Raw genomic sequence first — 25388 nt, forward strand, 5'->3', positions numbered from 1 at the left:
TTTGGAGATGAAGCGCCCGAGGGCCGCCATGCAGCCGGCGAGATGCTGAACCTCTTTGAGTCGAGCCGGGGGTCGCATCTGCTCGATGGCCCGGATCTTCTCTGGATTGGCCTCAATCCCTCGGCTGGAAACCAAGAAACCGAGGAGCTTGCCCGCAGGTACCCCGAAGACGCACTTCTCGGGGTTGAGCTTCAGGCGGGTAGTGCGGAGACTGTTGAAAGTCTCGGCAAAATCTTCGAGCAGGGTGGCGCGGTCTCGGGATTTGACCACGAGATCGTCGATGTAGGCCTCGACGTTGCGGCCAACCTGCGAATCAAGGGTGATGCGCATAGTGCGCTGGAAAGAAGACCCAGCGTTGCGCAAACCAAAAGGCATCGATACATAGCAATAAGTCCCCACCGGAGTGGTAAAAGTAGTTTTTTCTTCATCCTCTATGGCCATGCGAATCTGATGATAACCAGAGTTTGCATCTAAAAAACACAAAAGATCACATCCCGCGGTTGCATCTACAATCTGATCTATGCGGGGCAAAGGAAAAGGATCTTTGGGGCAAGCCTTGTTTAGATCGGTGTAGTCCACGCACATGCGGAGCTTGCTGTTGGCCTTTGGGACGATAACTGGGTTCGCCAGCCACTCGGGTGGAGAACTTCTCGGATGAATCCGGCGTCAAGGAGCTTGCTGACTTGCTCCCGGATAAACTCCTGGTGCTTGGGCACCTGCCGCCGGACTTTCTGCTTCACCGGGCGTGCGTCCGGGTGCACAGCCAGGTGGTGCTCGATCACCTCCCTAGGGATCCCGGGCATATCGGACAGCTACCATGCAAACACGTCGACGTTTGCCCGGAGGAAGGTGACAAGCACGCTTTCCTATTTGCCACCCAGGTCACCGCCGATTCGGACGACCTGGGAGGCGTCTTTGCCTACCACGACCTCCTTCGTAGGAAAGGAGGCGTCGGCCCCCTGGACGACCTTCGACCTCGGCCCGAGCTGAGACCAAGGCCGAGTATAACTGCTCGGCGCAGGAGACGGCGCTGCTGGTCTCGGCGGACACGGAGATGGGGCCCGCTGGGCCCGACATCTTAACCGTGAGGTACGCATAGTGTGTGACCACCATGAACTGAGCGAGCACCGGGCGCCCGAGGATGGCGTTGTAGGGGAGGGGGAGCTCCACGACGTCGAAGATGACGTTCTCTGTCCGGAAGTTGTCCCGGCTCCCGAATGTCACGGGCAACTCGACCTGCCTGAGGGGCAGGGAGTGCCCGGTGTCACCCCGTAAAACGGGAGCGACGGCTTTAGGTGCCTGGAGGGCACCTGCAGTTTCTCGAAAGCCTCCTTGGAGAGGAGGTTAAGGCCTGCGCCCCCATCGATCAGCACTCTGCTGACCTTCACATTGCAGATAGTGGGGGACACTACCAGGGGTAGTCGCCCCACGTCTGCAGTACTGGCGGGGTGGTTGGCCAAGCTGAATGTGATCGGGGCGTCCGACCACTTCAGGGGCCTCACGGCCTCTTCACTCGGGGTCGCTGAGCACACCTCGGGCCGCATGGTCTTGACACTGTGGCGGGAGGAGGGCATGTACGCGCCTCCGTCGATGAAGGCGACGGTGTGCTCAGGCTCCTGAAAGCCGAGCTCTGGGCTGTTGGGGCGGCTTCATCGTCACCACCCTAGCGGGGATCCTCGCGGTCCCTTTTGCGCTGCTCGATGAGGCCCTTGACCGTGCGGCACTCCGTGAGGTCATGCCACCTGGTCTGGTGAATCGGGCACCACTTCCCTGGCTCGGGCCCCGCAGGAGCGGGGGCCCTTGCCGGAGCGGGAGCCCTTGCGGGAGCCGGAGCCCTCACGGGCGTAGGCCGTTTGTCGGCGGCCGCCCGGCGTGCTTGCTGGCGGTCGGGCTCCTGGGCCGGCCCACGGGCGGGGCCCTGGGCTGGCTCGACGGGGATAGCCTCGCGCCTTCTTCTCGTTTTCTTTTCCCGCCTGTCGGAGCGGGAAGGACCTGGTTAATCGGCGGCGGGGTGCTCAGGGCGTGGAACGTGCCATGCCCGAGCTTCCGCCGCCTTGGCGCACTTGTCGGCCAGCGCGAAAAGTTCCGCGGTGGTTTCAAAGTCGTGCGTGCCTAGCTTCTCGAGCATTCGCTCATCGCGGACGCCTTGCCGGAATGCGACAATGACAACGTTGGGGGTTATCCGCGGGATTGTGTTGCGAACCTGGCTGAAGCGCTAAATAAAGCACCGCAGCGTCTCCCCCTCCTGCTGCTTGACGGCGTGGAGGTCGCACTCCAGGCCGGAACGCGTGAATGTGCCCTGAAAATTAGCCACGAGCTGGTGGCAAAGATCATCCCAGGAGCTGATAGACCCTGTGGGTATGTTCATAAGCCAAGAGCGGGCAGAGCCCCTCAAGGCAACATGAAATATATTCGTTTCTTACTGGTGCAATGATTATTAAACAAATATTAGGTGCACCTACACAAGCCTCGATGAAACCTCGTAGACCGAGCCCTGTGCATCCACCCTTAGGTACTGGACACCCCTTCATCCCCGTATTCAATATATTCAGCAATTTAGCTAATATTGTACACAGGTTATTTCAGTGATGAGGCCGGCCCCGTCTTCAGCTACCCCACGCCCTATCCCACCAGCACCGTTCGAGCCATACTACACCACGCCCGCCTGGCCATCTTCTGCTGCACTGACATACCACGCAGGTACAATTGTGTATTTTTTACTACTACTTTCATTTTCACATTGTCCATATCTAATATAATTATTTGTTCGTAGGCCCCTCCAGTCAGTACACATGGATGCTAGTAAATCATTCACAGTCCTCGTACCCTAGTCAGGAGGATGAGGCTGGCCCGGACCCCGGGTACGACCTCGTTCAGGACTTCTTCAGGGGCACACCTGACTACGATGTCCTCCAGCGGTCCCAGGTACCCAGTGCTCCACTTCGAACATAGCCCACGCAGGACGAGGCCTCGACACCGATGCTCCCTACTAGGCCTACCAGACAGGTCGGTCCACCCGACCCCCTCACCTACTCCAGGGGCCACGTGAGGGTCAACCAGCGGCCTCGGGACCACGATGGGGGTACGGCCGACGGCAGCGGGGGAGACAACAATAGGATTTTACATTTGTTTTTGTAATTTACATATGCATATTCGATTCGCGACGTACTCTTACGTATTCTGACGCTTGTAATCTTTATGGTCCACTTAGCATGTCGTAACTGCATTTCTTATTCCAATGTGATGGCATGCTTGTTGCATTTCTTAATCCGACATGACCACACGCTACATTCTATTATCCTCACCAATGTATGAATCGTTCACGACAGATCTAGAAAATTATATCTTACAAAGCTACTTATACACCAAGTGACTGCTCGCTTACTCTGTCAGGAGTGTAACTTTAATCACGAAGTGACCACACTACTGAACTTTAACCATGACATGACAACACATGTCTCCTTGCGCAGGCTTTAGACAAGAAGTGACAACACCGGACAGCTTTTACCACACAGTAAATGACAACACAAGTACCAATAAACACAGAATCTCTGTCTATCATCAATGACACAACTTTCCCGTTCTTCAAGATGGAATCCAATGCTCTTGCCACCCTCTGGGCCCTTCCACTCACCCCTTTCTTCAAGAGCGAATCCAATGCTCATGCCTTCCCCCACCATAAATAGCCGAACCTCCATACGTTGATGCACTACTCATTTCTCAGATCTCTCAAGTGCAATGTCTTCCTCAGCTCCACCAAGCCCACCAAAGAAACATGGGGGGATTTTTATCCCTCAAGATATTGAACCACCGATGTGCTTCTGTGGTGACCGTTGCAAGCTCCGCGAGTCGTAGGATATCTCATACACCTATGGGCTGCGTTTCTTCATGTGTGCCAACTACAAATATGACAAGCCTAAACATGGAACATATGAGTATCCACTGGTATAGCAACAAATATCAGCCACATCTTTGCTGATTTCGCACCTTGTTTTACTAACCGCTTATCTTGTTCTATTTCTTCAGTCCCCTCCATCGCTCTGTGATTTTATTTGATGGCTCGATAATGAGCAAAATGAGGAATATAAGCAGTGAGTCGACATAAACATGAGGCGGAGAAGGGAAGCTTACGCACGTCAGGAGTACGAGCAACAATAAGAGGAACTTCGTCTAAAGTGGGAGGAAGAAGAGCGCATAAGGAAGGAGGCGCACGACCATACCGTGGCTTAGGCTCGGGAGGCTGAGAGGGCAAGGAAGCGGGAGAGAGCCCGCCATGCTAAGGCAGCAGGTCCCGATGCCCTCCAAAAGGGAAAATATCCTAGATGCACTCAGTAGAGAGTATATAATGTAACTCGACATACTTTCACTCTCTAAGGCATGTTATGATTAGGAGCAGCGCACTAATAAGTAGGTCTTAGTGCGAACCGTACATGCCACCTTCTTTTCCTCATCATGTCGTCGTGGTTACAGTCTCATGTAATGTTTCCACCGTATGTTTCATATTATGTTTGTCGCTGTTCGCAACCTCATACCCGTGTAATATGCTGCGAGTGTTTTACATATACAATTTTTTATTCTCCGACAATTACGTAACCTACTCCAAATTCTCGCTTCCTCATTATACCGTTTTCACTCCTCTTCAATCTTGTTAATTCCAAATTTTGTAAATTCCCTATTTTAATTTTTGATGAAAAACATAAAATTTTGCAATTTTCGGCAAAAAAATGCCATTACTGCCCCTCAGAGGGTGGCTAGGCTGCTAACCGCCCTCCCAGACCCTACCCGCCCCCTAAGAGGGTGGTTAGCACCCTTGCCATCCTCTGAGGGGGCGGTTAGGCCACTTGCCCTCCCAGGGGGCGGTTAGCAGGCCTAACCGTCCTCTCAGGGAGCTGCAGGTGTCTAGTTTTGCAATTGTTTTTCACGAGAAATCTATTTATTTAAATTTTTAATAAAAAATATAAAAATGAAAAAAAAACTCAGTAGGACTCGACATCCGGCCTCGTCGTGCCTCAGGCCGCGTTGGGCCGTGCTTCCCAGGCATGAGCATGTCGTGCTGTGCTGGCAGATATTATATATATATATATTATATTTTAAATTTGCAGGTATTTTTTCTAAATTTCAAAAAAAATTTAGTGCATCTCGCCATAAAAATTGCCTATCCCCCAGACGAGAAGTTTAAAATCATAAAAACTCCGTGTTTCAATGCTCTTAACCTTCAAAACGTTATCGAGATAGTTATAAAAAATATGTTGTTGTAGAGAATGCTACAATCTAACCCTCCACAAAATTTTAACTCAAACAATTACTTATACAATGAGAAATATAAAGACAAATTTTATAGGATTAGAATATAGCATCCTCTACACTCAAATAATTACTTATACAATGAGAAATAAAAAATACAAATATATAGGACTAGATTATAGCATCCTCTACACCACTAATTTTTTAAAAAAATTTCAAATTATTTCAATAGTGTTTTAAAGGTCGAGAGTATTACAACATGATTTTTTTATGATTTTTAAACTTCTCATCCAGTGGACGGACAAAAGAAATCTATTTTTACAAATATTCAAAATAAACATATAATTTCACAAATTCTACTATATAAAACATGAGTTAGTTCATCATGCCCCTCCTGTGCTCCCATGCACATCAGATGTTGTTTTCTCTTCCCTTAAACTTGGCTCATATTTATCCGCTTATACCATTACATCGAAGCTCCATCCTAACCAGCGCATTTGCGTATCTAGGCCTAGTTTGGATTTCAGAATATAAGAGGTGGAAAAAAGAAATGAGCACTTAAAATTCAATTCTAGCTATCCACTCATTTCCAACTTTGTTTTCTAATTCTTCATTCATTTCCCTTTCCATGTCTCACGTCTCTTTTCTCAGTTGCAGCCCGAGGCACTAGGGCAAGGAGATTTGGGCGCCGTTGGGTTACCTTCCAACACCTTCCCTGTCCCGGCCTCCTCGACGAGATAGCCCACCACCGCCGGATCGGCCATCTTTTTGTGCTCCTCTACCTTCCTGCTCTACAGCATGGTCCGCGTCAAGCTGGGATGTGGGGTTGGGAAGAAAAGAGAAATAAATAGGTAAGGTTTGTTCTTTCTCCACCTCAAAACTTGCGAGCTTCTTCCTCTCCGGATGAGATTCTTCATCGCCGGTGCACCCCACTTCGTGCAACCGCCCCACACCGGCGGCGTGACCACAAGATCTGGATTCCAATTGCTCAATGTACCTTGATTTCACAATTAATTGTGAGATTATTTCCTTTTATGCAGAGTAATCTTTCAGCAAGGAATTAAATTGTGCTGGCCAGTGCTGTGATCGTGTTGCTATGAAGAAATAATGAGATTTCGGTGGCTCCTTTTCTTATCTTATGCTGTTCATAAAGAGAGCTACTATTTTTTGTCTTTTCGTTTCATAAGGAGTAATTGCGGCAAAATTAGGTTAATGTACATGCGAAGCTGCTATTCATCTTGTAATTGATAAATAAAAAACAATATATTTTATTTTATAGATTTTTTTCATATTTGTGGGAGCTTCCTTCAACTCTCGCATGGTACGCAGCTCATTATGCACCTCATTCGCATAGTGCATTGGCCTGCCGTGCTTTAGTATAAGGACCTAATTAGTTCTGAATTTAAGGAAATATGGTGAGCTAACGATTCCCAGTTGCTAAATTTAGCGGTCTGCACCTGCAAACTTTGGGCTGATGTTGCAAGCTCTAGGTTCTACATTTTCTAACAATTTGTTCTTTTCATGTGGTTTTGCAGCTGAGTACCTTTTGTAGCAGTGTTTCATGGGCTGTTTTTTGGTCATGCCACAAATTTTGCATTAAGGTTAGTCCGGAACTCATATTCCTCTCAGCTATTAGATTGGGGGAAAAGACTACAAGGTGCAGAGATGATCTATTGCTATGTTGTCAAGTTCTTAAATAATTTTTCTTTTACTTTTTTTCCTTTATATTGATTTCTCCGGTTGCAGTATATGGCTTAAATGGATTCTCTGCCTGAATTTACTTGTTAACAATAGTGTGCAGTAACTTAGGAGATTGGATAGTGTCTCTTGCTTCAGGTACATTTTAAATGCTCTCATGTGTACCCAAAAATATCAAGTGTCAGATTAGGCCAAGTCGATCTACCGCTTCATGCAAGAACTTGGAGAAGCTCTGTGAAAATATGTAATTGAATAATTATGATTGATCTGCCTTGCTTTCAGTTCTTTACTGCTTTTTCCATTGAGTGATCATAATTATTTCAGTAATGTGACTTCATGTTTGCATTTATTCTAATTATTAGAAATCCTCCTTGGATCATAATTAAATGCCTCCTGGATGGAATGTGTTCTGCAGTTTGACTGAATTGCTTGACCGGGATTCCATAACTTCATGTACGCTTGATGAGATTTTTCTTCAATAGAGGAAGAAAATTAAATGGAAGACTCTATATTAGTAATAAGAGATGGAAGAAAGCAATCCACCTCTGAAGCTGGAGTTCACAACTTCACAACTACATGTTTTAGACATCTGGGTGTGTGCTTTATTAATGATAAAGCTTGATGGTAGTGATTGATTTGTTTTGATTATTAATTTAGTGATTGATTTGTTTTGATTATTAATTTATTTTCCTCAAACATACTTTCTGAATTCTTTCTTTCAATTCTTGGAGATAGACCTTCCTGGTTACGAGACGTCTTGGGTATATGCAGGTAGTTTTCTTTCTTTCAGGGTTTTTTTTCTCAAAGATAAAGATATACTTCAAGAAGTACGGGATAACCTAGGGTGCACATACGGTAACTATCTATTATTTATCATCCTATCATCTGGTAGAGAGACAATTTTGCCACTAGCTTACTGTCATAAACTCAAGAGGGTCTATTTGTCATCCTTAGCGAGGAATTGCCACTCTGGTAGAGTGGAAAAAAGTTAAATATTCCCATGATGTGAGACTTCGACTGTTCAAGTATATAGTTAGCAAAGATAAGTTTTTTTCCAACCATATCATCGATTAGACTCAGAATTTTGATTAGGATGAAATATCTTAACCGAGTTTCCTGGATTCCAAGATCATCTACTCAAGATTTTGAAAGCCTTCGAGGTCTCAAGAGAGTATTGGATTTTTTGTCACATCCAGGTAGGTTTTCTAATTAGCCCAATAAATTATCCCGTCCTTTCCAAGTACAAGGGAGATAAGATGCGTTGCTGGTTAGGCTCGGAAGTTGAACCACAATAGCAGAAAGTTTGTGTGGTGGTGAAAAAAAATTTCCATCATGAATGCGAAGGAATCATTGCTTTTTCAATTCACATGACATATCATTTTTTATCAATATTTCACTCAAATAATACAAGATACGAAGATACAACAATATAAGTTTTAGGACCGAGTAGTAGCTCGGTTGGTTCGCTCTCAGTGGCAGACTGACAGGGACGGGCAGTCATGGGTTTGATCCCTAGGATCGACCCACGAGCCTCATCGGGGGTTTTTCCTTAGTAGTTAGGGGTATGCACACACGTGCCCGTTTAGCGAGAATATATCTATAACGTGCATGCTTAGGACATGCACGTGTGTGCGCGCATTAGGCGTGAGTGTGATGTAAGTGGGTTATGTACGTCATGTTTTGTACCCCTCTAAAAAGAACCACATAAACCTTAACTCGATACTCGAGCATATAATAAACATAAGTGATAAGTCTTAACCAAAGACATAAGTGAGCGTAGGGGTGAAAACGGACGGAAAAGGTCAGAAAAACCTCCTACCGTTTTCATTTTCACATTTTCTCAGTCGGACGAAAACGAAAACGGGATAGACGGGAACGGAAAAAAATGAAAACAAACTGAAAAAAACGGGATACGGCACCGGAACGGAACGGGATTTTCTCGTTCCGTTTTCATCCCTACTGTTATGGGAGTGGTGGTCCGACCATCAAGAATTTTTGTTCGACCATCAGGTTGGCAGTCTGACCGCCAAGATGGGCAGTCTGACTCCTGAAATTAACAGAGAACTCTCATATCTCTGGATCAGGTGGTGGTTCAACCGCCAAGGAGGCTGGTTTGACCACCAAAGCTTACAGAGATCCTCCATTTTCCTAGAGAGGATGGTGGTCCGACAACCAAGGTGGTGGTCCGACCACCAAGAGGGTCGATCTGACTGCTCGAAAGGTGAAAAGGCTGTAACAGCTAGTTTTAAAGTCGTTGGTTCAGTGACGGTTCGACCGCTAGGTGAACTGCGGTCTAGCTACCATATGCGCAGAGAAGTCAGACTTTGGACAACGACTATATTTTGAATTGTGGCCTATAAATACCCCATGTCCAGCAGCTTGGGCAAGAGGTGCTACCTCCATTGAGCATACTTGAGCTAAGAAAAGTCATCCCCACATATTTGTGCATGTGTTGCATATAGAGAGGGTTGTGAGGTAAGAATCAAGTGCATTTACATTAGTGATTGAGCTTAGTCACTTGGTGAGAGTCGAGTTCATTTTGGCTTATCACTCTTGGACGTTGCCGCCTCCTAGACGGTTTGGAGGTGGTTGCGCCGTTGAGCCCTTCAAAGAAGCTTGTTAAGGATCCATAGTGGTGATTGTGAGAGGCTTTGTGTATGCCTTGCCGGAGAGATAAAGTGCAACTCTAGTGGAATCGAGGTAGTAAGTAGTTTATTGGATTAATTGGCTCAAGATCAAGTTGCTCGTGGAGAGCCTCTTCTATGGTAAGAATTGCATACTTGATAGAGGAGTGGTTAAAGGCTTGAACCCACCTCAACGTGGATTAGAAGTGATCGGTAAATCATCAATACCACGGGATAAATTTTAGGTGTCATCTCTCGTGCTATTTACTTCTATATTGTGATATTTACTTTCATGCAAGTTACCTTGTGTAAGCTATATTCCTAGAATCATAACAGAAGGTACAAAATATGTTATTTTTGGTTTCCAGCACCCAGTACTTATTAAGCCCTTGACTATCTACTTGGAAATAAGGGTTCTGGGTTGGTAGTCCAAATAGAAAAAATATAATAAAGTAAAGAGAACTCATATTTCCCTTGGGTCGAGGCAAAATTTTCACCACCTCATGTGCGCGCTTGGGATGAAGAATTCGAGAAGTAGTTTACCCCATTTGTCAGGCATGAGAATGCTCGGAAAGACAAGGCAGAAAAATAAAATTGATTGACTTTCTAGGCAATATGATCTTTATTATTATAAGGAAGTATTCTTAAGACTTACAGAGTTTATTGATGACCAACAAACTATGTAGATCTATTATCTTAAACCTAAACGATATAGACTAGATTAAGTCGATAAGTAGTGACCCTTATTCTTTCAGGGGTAGTGTAGATGCTATTTTGTGGGCTCCGAATGAATCATGAAGCCGAGCCTCCAAGTCTTTTGGGTTTACGTCTCGAGGCGCTATGGGCTCCGAATGAATCATAACTACTGGATTGGACAGTCCAAGGTAGATGGCGAAGTTCTAGCTGGCCTTGTCAGGGAAGGGCTGATTAATGATGTCTCGAAGGTCCGGCTTCCCGGGAAACAAGAGACATCTGAACCCGCTGATGATGAAGCTATCGTGTTTGTGCATTATTTTAGGGCTAGCCTTCGGCTTCCCTGTGACTAGATGGTAATCAAGGTATTAAAACTCTTCGAGGTATATTTGCATCAGTTGACGCCTAACGCCATAGTCAGAATGAGTCTTTTCGCCTGGGCCGCTCGATCGGAGGGGGTTAAGGCTTCCGCAAGGGCCTTCTCCGCCACGCACCGTCTGCATCATCAACCAAAGCCGGTCTTTGTCTGCGGGGTCCAGAGCGAAGCACACTACGGTTGTCTAAACTTCGCCTATCGCGCCGGCCTGTCTACTCCCATGGTAGTATACAAGAATAAGTGGCCCAGCGATTGGACTCAATGGTGGTTTTACCACAAGGTGGAAGCCGAAGAATACCTTGTATCGAAATGCGAAGAGGTCAAGGGAAACCGTGCACCAGATGTGCAGTTGAAACCATCGCAGCAAACCACGCTTGAAGCCTTCGCTCGGTGTGCGAAGCATCTCTCAACTCGTGATTTGTTGGAGGAGTTTTTGGCGGCCGGGGTCTGGCCTCTTAGCCATGGCTGGGCTATTCCGGCCTTCGGGGAGAAAGGGCTCGAAGGGCTTTGCCGTCCTCATCCTACTGTGGAAGGCTTCGTAGGTACCCTCTTGGCCATGCATTCTTACTTAATTTAAATCTTCTCGTCTAACAGTTGTTAATTAATTAATTTATTTTTTTTAGATTTGTCAGTCGCCGAAGTGGAGGCGAAGGCTGTGATGCTAGTTGGCAAGATTACTCCCAGCGAAGCGCAACTGTGCGCCGACCAGGGACTTAACCGTAGGTTGAACAGAACCTTTGACTATCGTGGTCTATCGTATGATGAACGGCCGAAGATTGCCGTTGTGCTACAAAGTAATGCGGGAGGCTCCCCAGCAGCGGAAGCGGGCGAAGAACTCGCTGCTGGCCCTCCGACGAAGAGGAAGCTCTCAGAGCGATCGCCAAAAATGGGCCGTACCAAAAAAGTTGTTGCCCTCCGTAAAAAACCACGCGAAGCCGCGCCCGAGTCTCACGCAGAAACGTCTCCGGAGGGTTCCGCTGCTTCGCGCGACATGACCCGTCGGGAGAGTTCCGAAGGAGCGCAGGAGACCCAGGCGCCGAAATCCCTATTTTGCTCGCGTGTCGGTCTTCAAACGTTGATTCTGAGCGACGACGAAGAATTGACGGAGACGGGCGCAGTATCCGAGCCTGGCGTTCCAGAGGAGCCTGTAGCCGAAGGTGGCGATGACGTAGAGGTGGCAGCGTACTCATCGCCCTCCTCACCTTCGAGCTCATCTTCCGAGACCGAAGATTCCATGCCAAGTGCGCCTTGCCGCAGAGGAAAGGGCTTGATGGGGCTCGACGGGCTGCTCGACGCGAAGGCCCTTGTGTCGGAGAGGTCAGCGATGCGAGAGATTTTTGGAACCTTCATTCTTCCTGAGCTCGAAATCCCGCTTGCTCAGAAGTCTTCAAGCGAATTGATCGATGCATCCGACGTGGCTATAACGAAGGTATATCGAATATTTTCTTACATTGATAGAAAGAAAACTTGGTATTTTACTAACTTGTATTTGACATTTCAGGTTTTGCTTCTCTCCCGAGCTCAACGTAAGCAAGCAAAAAAGTCCGAAGCCTGTGCAGATTGACTTGCTACAAAAACGGGTGGAAAAAGCTGGGGGCCAGAAGCGCGAGATGTCGCGGCGTGCGAAGGATGCAGAGTTACGATTGGAGCGACTTGAAATGGAGGTCGACACCCTTCGCTCGGCGAAGGGGATCGCGGAAAGCGAAGTGAATTGCCTTCGGCAGAATCTGCAGTCCTTCGAAGCGCAAGTTTGCGAATTGCTAGCACTTTGCGCGTCGGAGAAAGAGAAAGCTGAGCGGCTGCAGATTGAGTTAAGCGAAGTGAAGGCTTACAACGATGATGCCCTTAATGTCATTGGGGAGCTTGAGCCGAAGGCGGTTGCCGCTTGCGAAGCAATCAGCCGTACCTTTGAAGGTATAGGCGCCTCGGTGACTCCCCCATCACTTGAACTCGTTGGACTGGGTGGGCTTATCGGTTGGATCAATGAGACCAACAGTAGCCTCCTTCCAGCTGCACAACTTTACGGTGACTTCTGCGCCATGGTTGCTACCCGAAGTCTCGTGCAATCTGTGGAGATGACGGGTTGGGACCATCACACTGCCCTTCAACGACCTTCCTTCCAGTATCCTTCGGATATATCAACTTCGGCCGTTACAAAAGCATCGAAGAGCACTGCTCGATCATTCACCACCAATTACTGGTGCAAGCATGGCCGCGAGCTCGCTCTTCGGCAGGCCGAATTGAACCGACAGAGGGTACGGCTACTTAACTTTTGTTTTCTCTTGTCGAAGGTTATGAAAGTGGTTATATGTGGCAATAATGTATTTATTGTTATTGGATTTTTGTTAGGCCAAGGAGAGGGATGACACCTCGTCGAAACCAACGACTATGGCAGCCGAAGATACTGGGAAGGTGGGATGAATTGGCGCGAAGGGTCGTGTTGTTTATGCTTTTGTTTTTGTAATTAGCGATGTGACACACTGGTTGTGTAATACATTATATATTCATATTGAAGTGTTATTGACCTTTTTGCGCTCCCTACGCAGGTCCTTGCTTTGGACACTGCGCAGGTAGCTGAAGAAGCTGTGCCTTTGACTATGATGAGGGATAATTTTTATGTATCCTGGTCCTGCTGGGAATCATTTAACCGACGTCATGCTAATATCGATTTGGAGCAGTACTGGCATGCGAAGTGTAGATCGTATGACGATATGAATGCTAGGATAAAAGCGTTTTGGAAATTTGTTAGTCCTTCGACGCTAGTTAGTCGACGAGTTGAACGAAATTTGCGCCGTGCGGCGAGAGGGGACGTTGACGGCACATTGGTGCTCGTTGAGCCCAAGATTGAACCTCAAGATGAGGAGCCGTTTTCACACAGACGCCAATTGTGCTATCGGCGTGGTCCCTCTTTGCAAGTAGCTAGGCGAAGTGGTAGTGATGGCGAAACTCCTATGTCGCCGTCTTATTGTAATCAAGTTGGGGTCCATTCGGCGCCATCGTCGCGTTTCCATGCCGGCGAAGGCATCGATTATCAATTTTCTTTCAGTCATTTGTATAAGGATTTTGTTGATCCAGATGTTGATTTTGATGCGGAATAAATTGGGTTTGTGTTGTGATTTGTTCTTTTGTTACACCTTTACCGGCATGACGTGCGAAGCGTTTTTTTTTAGTGAGATGCGCTCTGAACCTTTGTTGGATTCTTCGGGTTAGACTTTCTTGACGAAGGCCATCCCCTGATTTTCACCGCAGTTTCCTGCGATTGTACTGGGCTGCTATTTTTCTTATTATCATTGTTATTTTTGCGAAACGCCCCCCCCCCCCGACTTTTACTCGCAGGTAACTTCGGCCTGGTGGGGGGCAAGCGATCCTTGCCTCTGACGTCTAGCTTTGAAGGTTTTTGGCTTCAACTCGTTGGACGGTTGATTTTTGGGCAGGCACTCCTAGCCCCCTACCCTTGACGAAGTGCGCTGCCTTTTAGTTGGCTTAGGGACACTTTGTTTTTTTTTTGTCCCGAAGGTTTGTTTTACCCTTCGGTGCGGGGGCAGGCACTCTTAGCCCCCGACTTTCGGTGAAGTTTGTTGCCTTTTCTTTGGCTCGGTGATATTTCATTTTTTCTATCGCGAAGGTTTGTTTTTCCCTTCGGTGCGGGGGCAGACACTCTTAGCTCCTGACTTTCGGCGAAGTTCGTTGCCTTTTCTTTGGCTCGGCGATACTTCGTTTTTTCTATCATGAAGGTTTGTTTTTCCCTTCGGTGCGGGGGTAGGCACTCTTAGCCCCTGACTTTTGGCAAAGTTCGTTGCCTTTTCTTTGTCTCGGCGATACTTCATTTTTTCTATCGTGAAGGTTTGTTTTTCCCTTCGGTGCGGGGGCAAGCACTCTTAGCCCCCTGATGGTTTTTATAATTCCGTGAAGGTCGCAAGTGTACGCTTGCTTGCCTACACTTTGCTCCGCGTTCTAGTCGTCGATTGGTGCGCCAATCTCTTTAGGCTGGCGCACTTCGATGAAAAGTACTACTACTCAAGACAAGCAACATTTTTTGGGGGGGGGGGGTGGCACTATCATTGTTTACATGGGTTCCTGCCTCGTTAAAAACCTCACCCCCTGGCTAAGGGGTCTCCCTGTGAGGAAAAGAGTGTAGTACCCTTACAATGCGATTACAAGAACTACTACAAAAATTAAAAATTACATTGGAGTCTCGGACTCTAGTTGCCGATCTTCAGGCGTAGAACTTGCGAAGGTTGTCTGCATTCCAGGTGTGTGGAAGCTCTTCACCTTCCATATTGGCTACATGATAAGAACCAGGTCTCAGAGATCTTTTAACTATGAAGGGGCCATCCCATTTACTCTGAAGTTTGCCAAACGATGCTGCTGTACCAAATCTTCGCAACACCAAGTCTCCGGGTGCAAAGGTCTTTTCAGATACATTACTATATCTCCATTTTCTTGTCTCTTTTTGGTAGGTGGCCAGGTTTTTTGCGGCTTGCAATCTTACTTCTTCGAGGGCATCTTTCGATGAAAATTCCTCGCATTGTTCTAGTTCATTCCCGACCCTGAATGATTTCGTTTTGCATCCCTCTAGAGTCATGGCCTCTTCGCCAAATAGTAGGCGAAATGGCGTGTATCCTGTTGGTCTTGCAACCGTTGTTCTTAATGACCATAGTACCTTGGGCAATTCTTCGACCCACTTTCCTTTTGGCAATCCTTGAAGACGCTTAGCAACCCCTGTGAAGATGATGCCATTTGTTCTCTCAACTGCGCCATTAGATTGTGGGTGGTAAACTGATGCAAACATTAATTTTATGCCCAGACCATTACAGAAATCTCTAAATCCCGTGCTATCGAATTGAGTACCATTGTCCATGGTTACTTCGCTTGGAACCCCGAAGCGGCACACAATATTCTGCCATAGGAATTTTTGTTTGTTTTTTGACGTTATGCTTATAAGTGGCATTGCTTCTACCCATTTTGAAAAGTACTCTACCGCTACCACCGCATAGCGCAAATTTCCTGGGGCTGGCGGCAGCTGCCCGACAATATCGATTCCCCATCACCGTAATGGCCAGATCGGCGGAATAAGTTGTGTCTTTGTTGTCGGTCTGTTTGATCCCTTTGCCCAGAATTGGCACTGTTGGCAACTTCTTACCAGCTGGTCCGCATCACTTACAGCTGTTGGCCAATAAAAGCCCTGTCTGTATGCTTTTCCTACCAAAGCCCTTGTTCCGATATGTGAGCCGCACAACCCGCTGTGAATTTCACTTAACAGTTGTTGGCCTTCTTTCTGAGATATGCATCGCAAAAATGGTGCGCAGACTCCTGCTTTGTACAGATTTTCGTCTATAACTTTATAATTTCTTACCCTATGAGCCATGCGCTTTTCTTCGACCTGATCTTCGATATCCCTTTGGCCCCGCAGATATGCCATTATCGGAAAACGCCAGTCTTCGCCCTCAATTGTTGTGACCAGGCGTGTTTGGTTGGAACTGTCATCGAGGGCCGGTTCAGTTAGTTTCTGATAGAAGACATATGGAGGCATGGGCATGTTCTGCGAAGCCGCTTTTGCTAGCTCATCAGCTTCGTTGTTATCATTCCTTGATACACTTTTGACCATGAATCCGACAAAGTATTTTTCCATTCTTCACACTGCTGCTCTGTACTTGATCAGCTCTGGTTCCTTTGCCTGGAATGTTTTTTCAATCTGGCTTGCTACAACCTTCGAGTCTGTTTTGACAAGTATTCTTCGAGCTCCCAAAGCCTTCGCCTTGCGAAGTGCCAGGAGTACAGCTTCGTATTCCGCCGTATTGTTTGTGGATCGGAACTCTAACCTGGCGGCGTATCACAGCTTCGTCCCCGAAGGTGAAAATATTACTGCCGAGACTCCTGTTCCTGCAGCTCCCCAGGCTCCGTCGCAATACGCGGTCCAGATAGGTTCTGCTGCTTCGTCATCCAACTGTTGGGATCGAAGTCCCAGACAAGGTGGACCTTTGGGGGTGGAAGTGGCGAAGGTCCCTTATAGTGACGTGTACTGGAAGTAGAACAATTTTTTATTACCTTTCACGGTTACACTGTGGCTCTATTTATAGCCCGTACCCGGCGATCACGGGCCCGGTTTACATGTATTACCCCTTAACCTGCTACATTCCCAGAATATCCGGGGGTAATATGGTACAAATGAGCATGATCCCATAACTACAACCGTGCCCAAGACAACTGGGCCCACTGTCAAGCTGGTCGTCCAACCGAAGGATATCGAAGCCCTCTTCGTCCGACCTCCTGACGAGCTGCCTTCGCCGCCTCCTGGCGAAGACCTGGTCTTGTCTTCGCATGGTCCGAAGTACGCGGGACGCGAATCGGGGCTTCGCCCGACAATCGAGATCGGACAGCCTTCGCATGCGCCAATCCGTTGAGAAGAAGATGCAACCAGCACGACAGCTGTCACGCAGCACCTCCAACTAACCTCGCAGTTGTCTTCGGGTGCGGGGATGGCGGGAGATGATCCCCAACAGATATCTAGTCGATGGGAGTGGCCGAAGATCTAGGTACTATATCGTGGAAGGTTTGAGTGACTGGCTTGATCGCAGACTGGGAGATCTGCATTCCTCCGAGTGCGTTAGGGAGGAGGATGTTCAAGGAACTCCCTCCATCTTTAAGGACTTGGACAATCCTGCAATTGTTTATCGTAGGATCGACCGTTATTGGGACACAACTCGGATGTACAAAGTTATTAGGGCAGCCTTTTGGCCTGACGACCCTTAGGAATAGTGGCTAGGACTTCTCGGGCCACTCTCTTGTACTGCCACTTGGATTTGTAGGACACAGAACCACTGAACATGTGATCGATTTTCCTCTCGCACGGCTGGAAAGAAATCATGTCCATGCCATCCTCTTTGCCATCCAAGTCAAAGTCCCTACTTTGGGTCACGACCTAGACCTTCTTTCCCTTGGCCACCTTTTGACTTCTGCCTTGACCAACTTTTTCCAAATGCTGCACTTGGAGATGCTATGGTTGTCAGTTTGATAGAAGTCGCACCGGAGCCTGGTGTAAAGCTTCTGCCTTGGGAAGGACCGAAGCATTGGTTGGGATGAACGTTGGGCAGATCTACAAAAACTTTGTCAGATTTAGCTTTCTTGCCATTGACTCCCTTTGTGTTCTTCTTGCGCTTGGTGTGGACCTTGTTGTTGTCGAGCTCGGATTGGGGATGCTTGATGCCCTGAGTTTTTCCCTTAACATAGATGAGTGCATCATCAGCCCTATTAGACTTATCAACGATCTGCATGAGCTTCTTATCTATTTTGGGTTTCTTTCTAGCTATGTCTTCAACACAACGTAGCTCTTAACCCACTGAGTGAATTCCTGGATGATGTCATAGTCGCTAATCTTGTGGATGGTGTTCCGGATATTGTTGAAGCAACGCACGAACTCACGCAAGGTTTCGTTCTCCATTTGCTCGCAATGGTGGAGATCATTTTTCGTGCTGGGGCGAATGTATGTACCCTATAAGTTAGCTTGGAACACGTCGCAGAGCTGCTCCCATGAGTAGATTGTCCCTGACGATAGATTGGTCAACCATATCCAGGGTGTCCCTTCAAGGGTCGTGGGGAGATAATTTGCCATTACCTTTTCATCCCCCTCCCTAGCCGTTTGGATGACCATGGAGTAGATCTAGAGAAAATTGATGGGGGGTTTGTACTTCCATTGTTTTTCTCGATTGTCCCGGGGTGAAACATTGCCGACCAGCTTATGTTCCATAGATTAGGAGAGAAGGCTAGACTACCGTTGATGGCACCTTGCTTGGTTCTAGTGCCTCTGAGAGTCTTTCCCACGACGATCGGAGATTGGTCCCAATTTGATTGATGTCAGGTCATTTCTCAATTAGATCGATGAGGGGTAAAAGAAGCCTCCTCAAAAGCCCCTAGGCATCTGCGCTGGTTGTCGATGACCTGACGTAAGTCATTGATTGGATGACCCTTGACTAGTGAGGTCTAACGACGTTTATTTTCCCATCCCAGGAGGTCTTGTTCCTAAGGTTACGGCTTTCCGGGTCTGACATGTCTCACGACAGGGGATTGTCTGGCCTACCCCAATTAGTACTATTTCTAGCTAGGGCCAGATGAGAGTTTTTGGTCTGGAGCATAATCTCGTTTGTTAAGTCAACCACCGAGTTCACCTAATTCTTATCGGTTGGGGTAGCCAGATCTATGATCGAAGGACATATGAGGGCCTATTTTAGAAGGAGGATCTTCTTAACGGTCGCGAATTTAAAGCGGTTAGCCCCCTGTTGATAATCGAGAGACCGTATGACCAGGGCCTCGATAAGGGACCTTGTTCTTACCTTCACTTTGTCCTCCTTTTATTGTGACTGCCATAGAGACAATTCTCCCCCCTTCTCTATCGCAACTATCTACCTTGATCGACCCATGCAAGAGCTCCTTGCTTTGCACGCTTCTTGCCTTGATATCACTTGTAATACTTCTATGCACGCTTCTTACATCATGCTTCTTCCTTTGTTAACAATCTTGCATCGTGCTTACCAATCTTGTATCTTGCTTTGGTCGTCAAAATTCTCCTTCGTTGTTAATAATCTCAAAAAGTCTACAAACACATGTTAAACTTAAGGAAAAACATTATAACACACGAGAGAGATCTTCATGAATTATGATATAATAAGATGATACCACCTCTAGGAATCCAATTGAAGGGGTTATGTGGATACCATTTGAAATAAAAAATAACATGGATCACAATCCATGAAAATCACATAATATGGTCTAAACTCCCCCTAATATGTGCATACATATGACAAGACCCACTTATGATAAAGCACTTGTAGGTATGTAACGATATATGAATATGAAGTGATAGGAAGTTCAAACCATATTATGCATGGAGGTAGCTTAAATATACAAAATGAATTGATATAATACCAATTGACAAATAAGTATTGCATACCTCTATGGACTTGTAGATTACTTTATGATACTAAAAAGATACCACTTGCAACATATGTTAGTCTCGAAATTACAATTCATAAGTTATGCTCCCCCTAAATGTGTGCATACAATTGCCGAATATTTGTGAGAGACATGCACTTGTCATTGATAACAATGAGAAATTTATCTTATAGATTAGACTTATAGTTTTTCTACTTGAAAACAAGTGCCATAAAAAAACCTACAACTAATAAACCATGTAGGTTGCTCATGAGTTAGAGAGAAACACAAATAACCTAGCATATGAAAAACCTACACTAAACATTACAAGGAAATGAACCATGCACATGCAATCCTAGAAAATGTATAGGTACTAGATGCAAACCAAAATACATGAACAAAAATCTAGCTACTATTATCTCATTTACCTTTGGATAGGGAATTTGGGCATATGATGATCAATGTTTTCATCAATGCGCCAAATCTTGCACACTTGGCTTCTTTGCTTGAACCTTCACTTCATCTTATGTGTCAAGTCTCCAAATCCCCCGAGCTAACCCGTAGACTTCAAGTCTTCTTTGGAACCCAAGCCGATTGGGGGCCCTTATATTAATTATGACTTCCTTGGGCACCCAAATGGGTTGATTCCACCCCTGATCCTTTCGTCCAACTATATGTACAACCACTTTACCATTGTCCTTCTTCTTGATCATGTAGTTTCTACTTTTGGTCTTGATCTTGTAATTGGGCTTGGTGTAGATGTTGGAGGTCTTGTTTGAGTGGTTCATTGTCTTCTTCTTCTCCTTGATCTCCTTCTTGACTTACTTGCATTGGAAGGATTTGCGGCCTTCTTGATGACACTTCAAGTATGTCACGATGGACCTCTCTGCAAGCTTGTTCACTATGTTATCACGGTTATTTGAGGAGGTTGAACATGATTATTATCCTTCAATCTTGCTAAGTCCTTCTTGAGCTTCTCCACTTTTTACTTGAGCTCATCATTCTTTTGTGCAATGAAATCATTACATGATTCTATAACAACATTCTGAACATATGCCTCATTTTAAAAAGGTGAGCTAGATAGATCAATTAAATCATTACTAGAAGTAGAAGCATCTACATTAGGATTGAAATTAAAGAGGGAGGTAAATTGCTTTAAGGGGGCCATATGTTGAGATTCAATGCCCTCAAGTTTTACCTTAAGCTCTTCATGCTCTTTGTTTAGCGATTCAAATTTGCTCAATAATTATTTATAATTAGAAACAAAGGTAGCATGAATGTCATTAAAGGCATTGAATTTCTTAAGTTCTTTAGCTTAATTCAAGAAGTTTTTCTTAAAAGGGTGAATCCTCATCGGATTAATCATCACTTACATCGCTTTCTATACCTTTGGCCATAAGGCACTTGTGTGATGACGACCTTGAGGAAGAGCTTCTCTTGAAGTTGATAGTGAAACTCTCATCACTTGAGCTTGAATCTTCATCTTCACTCACCCATCTTCCTATGCTTGCAAATTCTTTGCCTCTTTCCCTTGTCTCCCTCTTGTTCTTGGTCTTCTACTTATTCTTCATATGATCAATTATGTTGAACAAGTCTTTCATAGAGATTGAATGATTAATCTTGGCGTTGATTCTTTTAAGGTCCTTCTCCAATCTTGAGATGAGATTGGTGATCTTGGATCCATTTCTTTGTCACTTGAGGTGATTTTCTCATCTTCGTTATCGCTCTATTCATCTTTATCACCATCATCTTCACTTGAGCTTGACTCTTGCTTTTGCTTTCTCATCTTCTCTTTTATGTGTGGGCAAGGAGTTTGCTTGCTTTGATGGTAAGATTCTTGGTGTCAGATAAGGAAGAAGCTTTAACCCCATATTCATGGCCATCTCACGGGCAATGATCTTGCCGAGTACTTAGCTTAGAGTTATCTTGCTAATATCATTGTTGTCGTAGATGATGTACACAATTAACTTATACTTTGAAAGGAGAGCTTGAAGTATTATTCTCACCACTTGATCATCTCCAATTGGTATCATATCTAGCTCATTTATCTCATTGACAAGAATATTCAAATGTGAGTAAATATCATTAGCACTTTCATAGACAAGTTGTTTAATGCTATTGAGTTTAAAGACTAGCACATGATATTTCTCATTACGCATATCCTTTGTGCATTCATGTATTTTAATGAGGTTAGCCTAAATATCATGTGCACTTGTAGGTGAATATATTTGATTGAATGCATCAACAGATAGAGATGATAAAAGGATAGTCTTTGCTAAAGCATCGGATTGCCTCTCCTTGTTTATGAGATGTTCATTTATCCCCTTCTCAGTGACTCTCCAAACATCTAAACCTTTGGCTTGAAGAAAATAAGTTATTAGAATTTTTCACCAGGGGAAGTGAGTGTTGGTAATATGCCCTAGAGGCGATCGAGTTTGCGGATTGGATCTGCTAATGGGCTTTAATGTTGATTAAAGGACCATTAGGGTTTAGAGTCATAATGGGCTTTAATATTGATTAAAGGCCCATTAGCGTGCTCTATATAAGAATAGGCAGGGGCCAAGGCGCAAGGTATTCTTTAGAAACCCTAGCCGCCTCCTATTCCCGAACTCCCTTCGAAACCCTAGCCGGACGCGCGGTGCTAGCACACCGGCGCACGGCGATTCCATCATTGTACGTGTGGATACCGTGGAGGCGCTGCTACTATTGCGGTGCTGATCTGCTTGGGAGTACTCGGGACGTACCCGCGAGTACTCGGAAGGTGCTCGGGACGTGCTCGGGACGAGGTTGACGATCGACTACTTGACGCGCACGACGTTGGATTGGTCTGCTCCAACTCTTCTTCCGCTGCACTGCTCGTCAAGTGGTAACGATTCATGATCCCCTACTCGCATGGCTTCCTGGTTGAATGCGGTAGAGAAAATTTATTTTGTGCTAGCGTAGCCTACCCGCAACCCTTTAGTGGTATCAGAGCCATCCTGCGTAGTTTTCGATCTGGATCAGTCACATATAGAAGATATGTGATAGAAATAGATTAGATCTATTGTTTTTGATCAGTTCATATGATGGATTGATCAATGCACGGTTGGTTAGGTGAATTAGAGATCGGATGAGATGCCAGTCGATGAAACCACATAGCCAAAAAGATTAGCTCGATCTCCCACCTGTTTTTGCGTGCGACTTGCCCCTACCGGCTGGAATCACCATCGGGGCTAACTGCGTGCATCGCGACATGGTCGGGAGAACAGCAGATCGAGGTCGTGTGTGCTGTCATCGTTTCTGGAAAAACCTCACGCGATGATCAATGGGATTGATCTAATGGAAATTGAGGCATTATGAATGACTCGGAATTGGCTCGATACGATCGATCCGATGAGATTTTCATAGCGATTTCATAGATGCGATCTATGTATTTCCGATGAGATTTTCATAGCGATTTCATAGCATTATGAATGACTCGGGACCGCCGTTGCGTACACGCATAGATTGTTGTAATAACATGATCCCATCACGACATTAGAATTCGATTCTACGCTTAACTCGTTTTTGCAGAGAATGTTGTGACTGGTATGGCCTTGTGATATGTGATGCATGTGTGTAATTTTTCATGGCCTGCGTGTCATGGTTAATTGCAGCCCAAGGCTGTCATGTTATTGTATAACGGCCTGCGTGTTGACTTGTGATGCTTCTTCTCATGTAATTTATCTAGTGCTATTAGGTGTAATAGACTAGAACAAGATCATGGAGATTTGAAGCATGATGACCCGGAGGACAGGAACCGTGGCGATGAAGATCACCATGTGAAGGGGCCATACTATGTCACAGTTAATATGATTGCCTGTGATGTTTTTATGTTCCTATCATACTATTCTTTCATGTTTTATATGTGGTGGATATGATTTTCATGATAGAGTAGTTTCCCTCAGAAAAATCAAGAGTAATTGATGCCCTTCCAATAGCTGCACCTACAAAGGTTTTGATCATTGTGTGGTAGGTCTGCCAAAGCAGGGTGCCATCATTTATCTTAACCAGTTAGAGTGGATGTCGGACATCCACACGCATAGTATTGGTTTACTTGATAAAGCTATCAAAACGGTTTTGGGCTTTGGGGCATGATGTTGGGCGCCGGGGCATTCGATGCCATCCAGCAAACAAGAGTCACATAGGGATGTGATTAGCAAGGCGTTGCTTACCTATGTCACTAAGTTTCTAGCAGTGATGCCAAAGCTCACTAGAACTTAGTTGAATATGGATCTTGATCCTCTATATGTTGTTAGAGGGAAAACACATATAGTGGAGTATCTTTTGTTAAATTGTTTAATAGAAGATTCACATAGGCATAGTGCTGAACCTGCATTTTCTGTTGTAGATCATGGCACCGGCCGCTAGTAACACTTCCAGTTTTAATTTGCGATCGATTCTTGAAAAAGAGAAGCTTTCTGGAACAAACTTTATTGATTGGTATAGAAATCTGAGAATTGTTCTCAAACAAGAGAAAAAGGAATATGTTCTAGAGGTCCCCTATCCTGATGAACCAGCTGATAATGCTCCTGCCGCGGATCGGAGGGCTTATGAGAAGCACACCAACGATTCACTGGATGTTAGCTGCTTCATGCTTGCCTGTATGTCCTCTGAGCTTCAGAAGCAATATGAGAACAGGGATGCCCATGATATGATTGTGGGACTCCGAGGCATGTTTGAGAACCAAGCTCGGGCCGAGAGGTACAACACCTCAAAGTCCTTGTTTGCGTGCAGGTTAACAGAAGGCAGTCCAGTCAGTCCTCATGTGATCAAAATGATTGGTTACATTGAAAGCCTGGAAAAACTTGGTTTTCCCCTTAGCCCTGAGTTGGCTACGGATGTAATTCTCCAGTCGCTCCCTGCGAGCTTCGAGCCGTTCATTTTGAACTTTCATATGAACAGCATGGAGAAAAGCATGGCTGAATTGCATGGGATGCTAAAAACTGCTGAGGAAAGCATTAAGAAGAGCTCTAGTCATGTGATGATGGTTCAAAAGGATAGCAAGAAGAGAAAGCGCAAGGACAAGGCTAAAACTTCGGATGAGATCTCGAGTTCTAAGCCTAAACCTGTTGGAAAGCCCAAGGCTGGCCCTGCCGCTTCTGACACTTGCCACCACTGCCATAAGTCTGGTCATTGGCGGAGGAACTGCAAATTGTACTTGGAAGAACTCAAAAAGAAGAAGGGAAGTAAGACTTCATCTTCAGGTATAAATGTTATTGAAATTAATCTTGCTACTCGTCCTGATGATTCATGGGTATTTGATACCGGATCAATGATTCATACTTGCAAATCGTTGCAGGGACTGAAAAGGACTAGGAAGTGTGCAAGAGGCGAACTGGATGCTCGCGTCGGCAATGGTGCAAAAGTTGCTGCGTTGGCCGTTGGCGTTTACTCCTTATCGCTACCCTCAGGATTAGTTTTGGAATTAAATAATTGTTATTATATTCCTGCCTTGGGCAAAAACATTATCTCTTCTTCATGTTTGGAAGAAGACGGTTATGAATTCATAATAAAGAACAAGTGTTGTTCGATATTTTTGAATGGTATGCTCTATGGTAATTGTCCATTAGTAAATGGATTATATATATTGGATCTTGAGGATATAACTATCTATAACATTGATACAAAGAAGCCTCGGCTTAATGATTTGAATCCCACTTTTGTTTGGCATTGTCGATTAGGTCATATAAATGAGAAGCGTATGCAGAAGCTCCATAAAGATGGTCTTCTACATTCATTTGATTTCGAATCATTTGATACATGCGAGTCTTGTTTACTTGGCAAGATGACTAAGACGCCTTTCA

The 25388-nt window shown here is 45.6% G+C and overlaps 1 protein-coding gene across 1 annotated transcript; it reads left to right on the forward strand.

Moving 5' to 3' along the window:
• Nucleotides 1–24271: 24271 nt before the first annotated feature.
• On the forward strand, nt 24272–24995 carry LOC133904222 (uncharacterized). The gene is made up of 2 exons (XM_062345681.1): nt 24272–24788; nt 24884–24995. The coding sequence occupies exons 1-2, from the start codon at nt 24359–24361 to the stop codon at nt 24898–24900; spliced, it is 447 nt and encodes a 148-aa protein (XP_062201665.1). The 5' UTR covers nt 24272–24358; the 3' UTR covers nt 24901–24995.
• The last annotated feature ends 393 nt before the right edge of the window (nt 24996–25388 follow it).

The sequence above is a fragment of the Phragmites australis genome, chromosome 22 (genome assembly GCF_958298935.1).
Source record: "Phragmites australis chromosome 22, lpPhrAust1.1, whole genome shotgun sequence".
Lineage (NCBI taxonomy): Eukaryota > Viridiplantae > Streptophyta > Magnoliopsida > Poales > Poaceae > Phragmites > Phragmites australis.

What these genes read in the sequence shown, in the direction of transcription:
- LOC133904222 (XM_062345681.1), top strand. Translation starts at nt 24,359, where the DNA reads ATGATTGGTTACATTGAAAGCCTGGAAAAACTTGGTTTTCCCCTTAGC.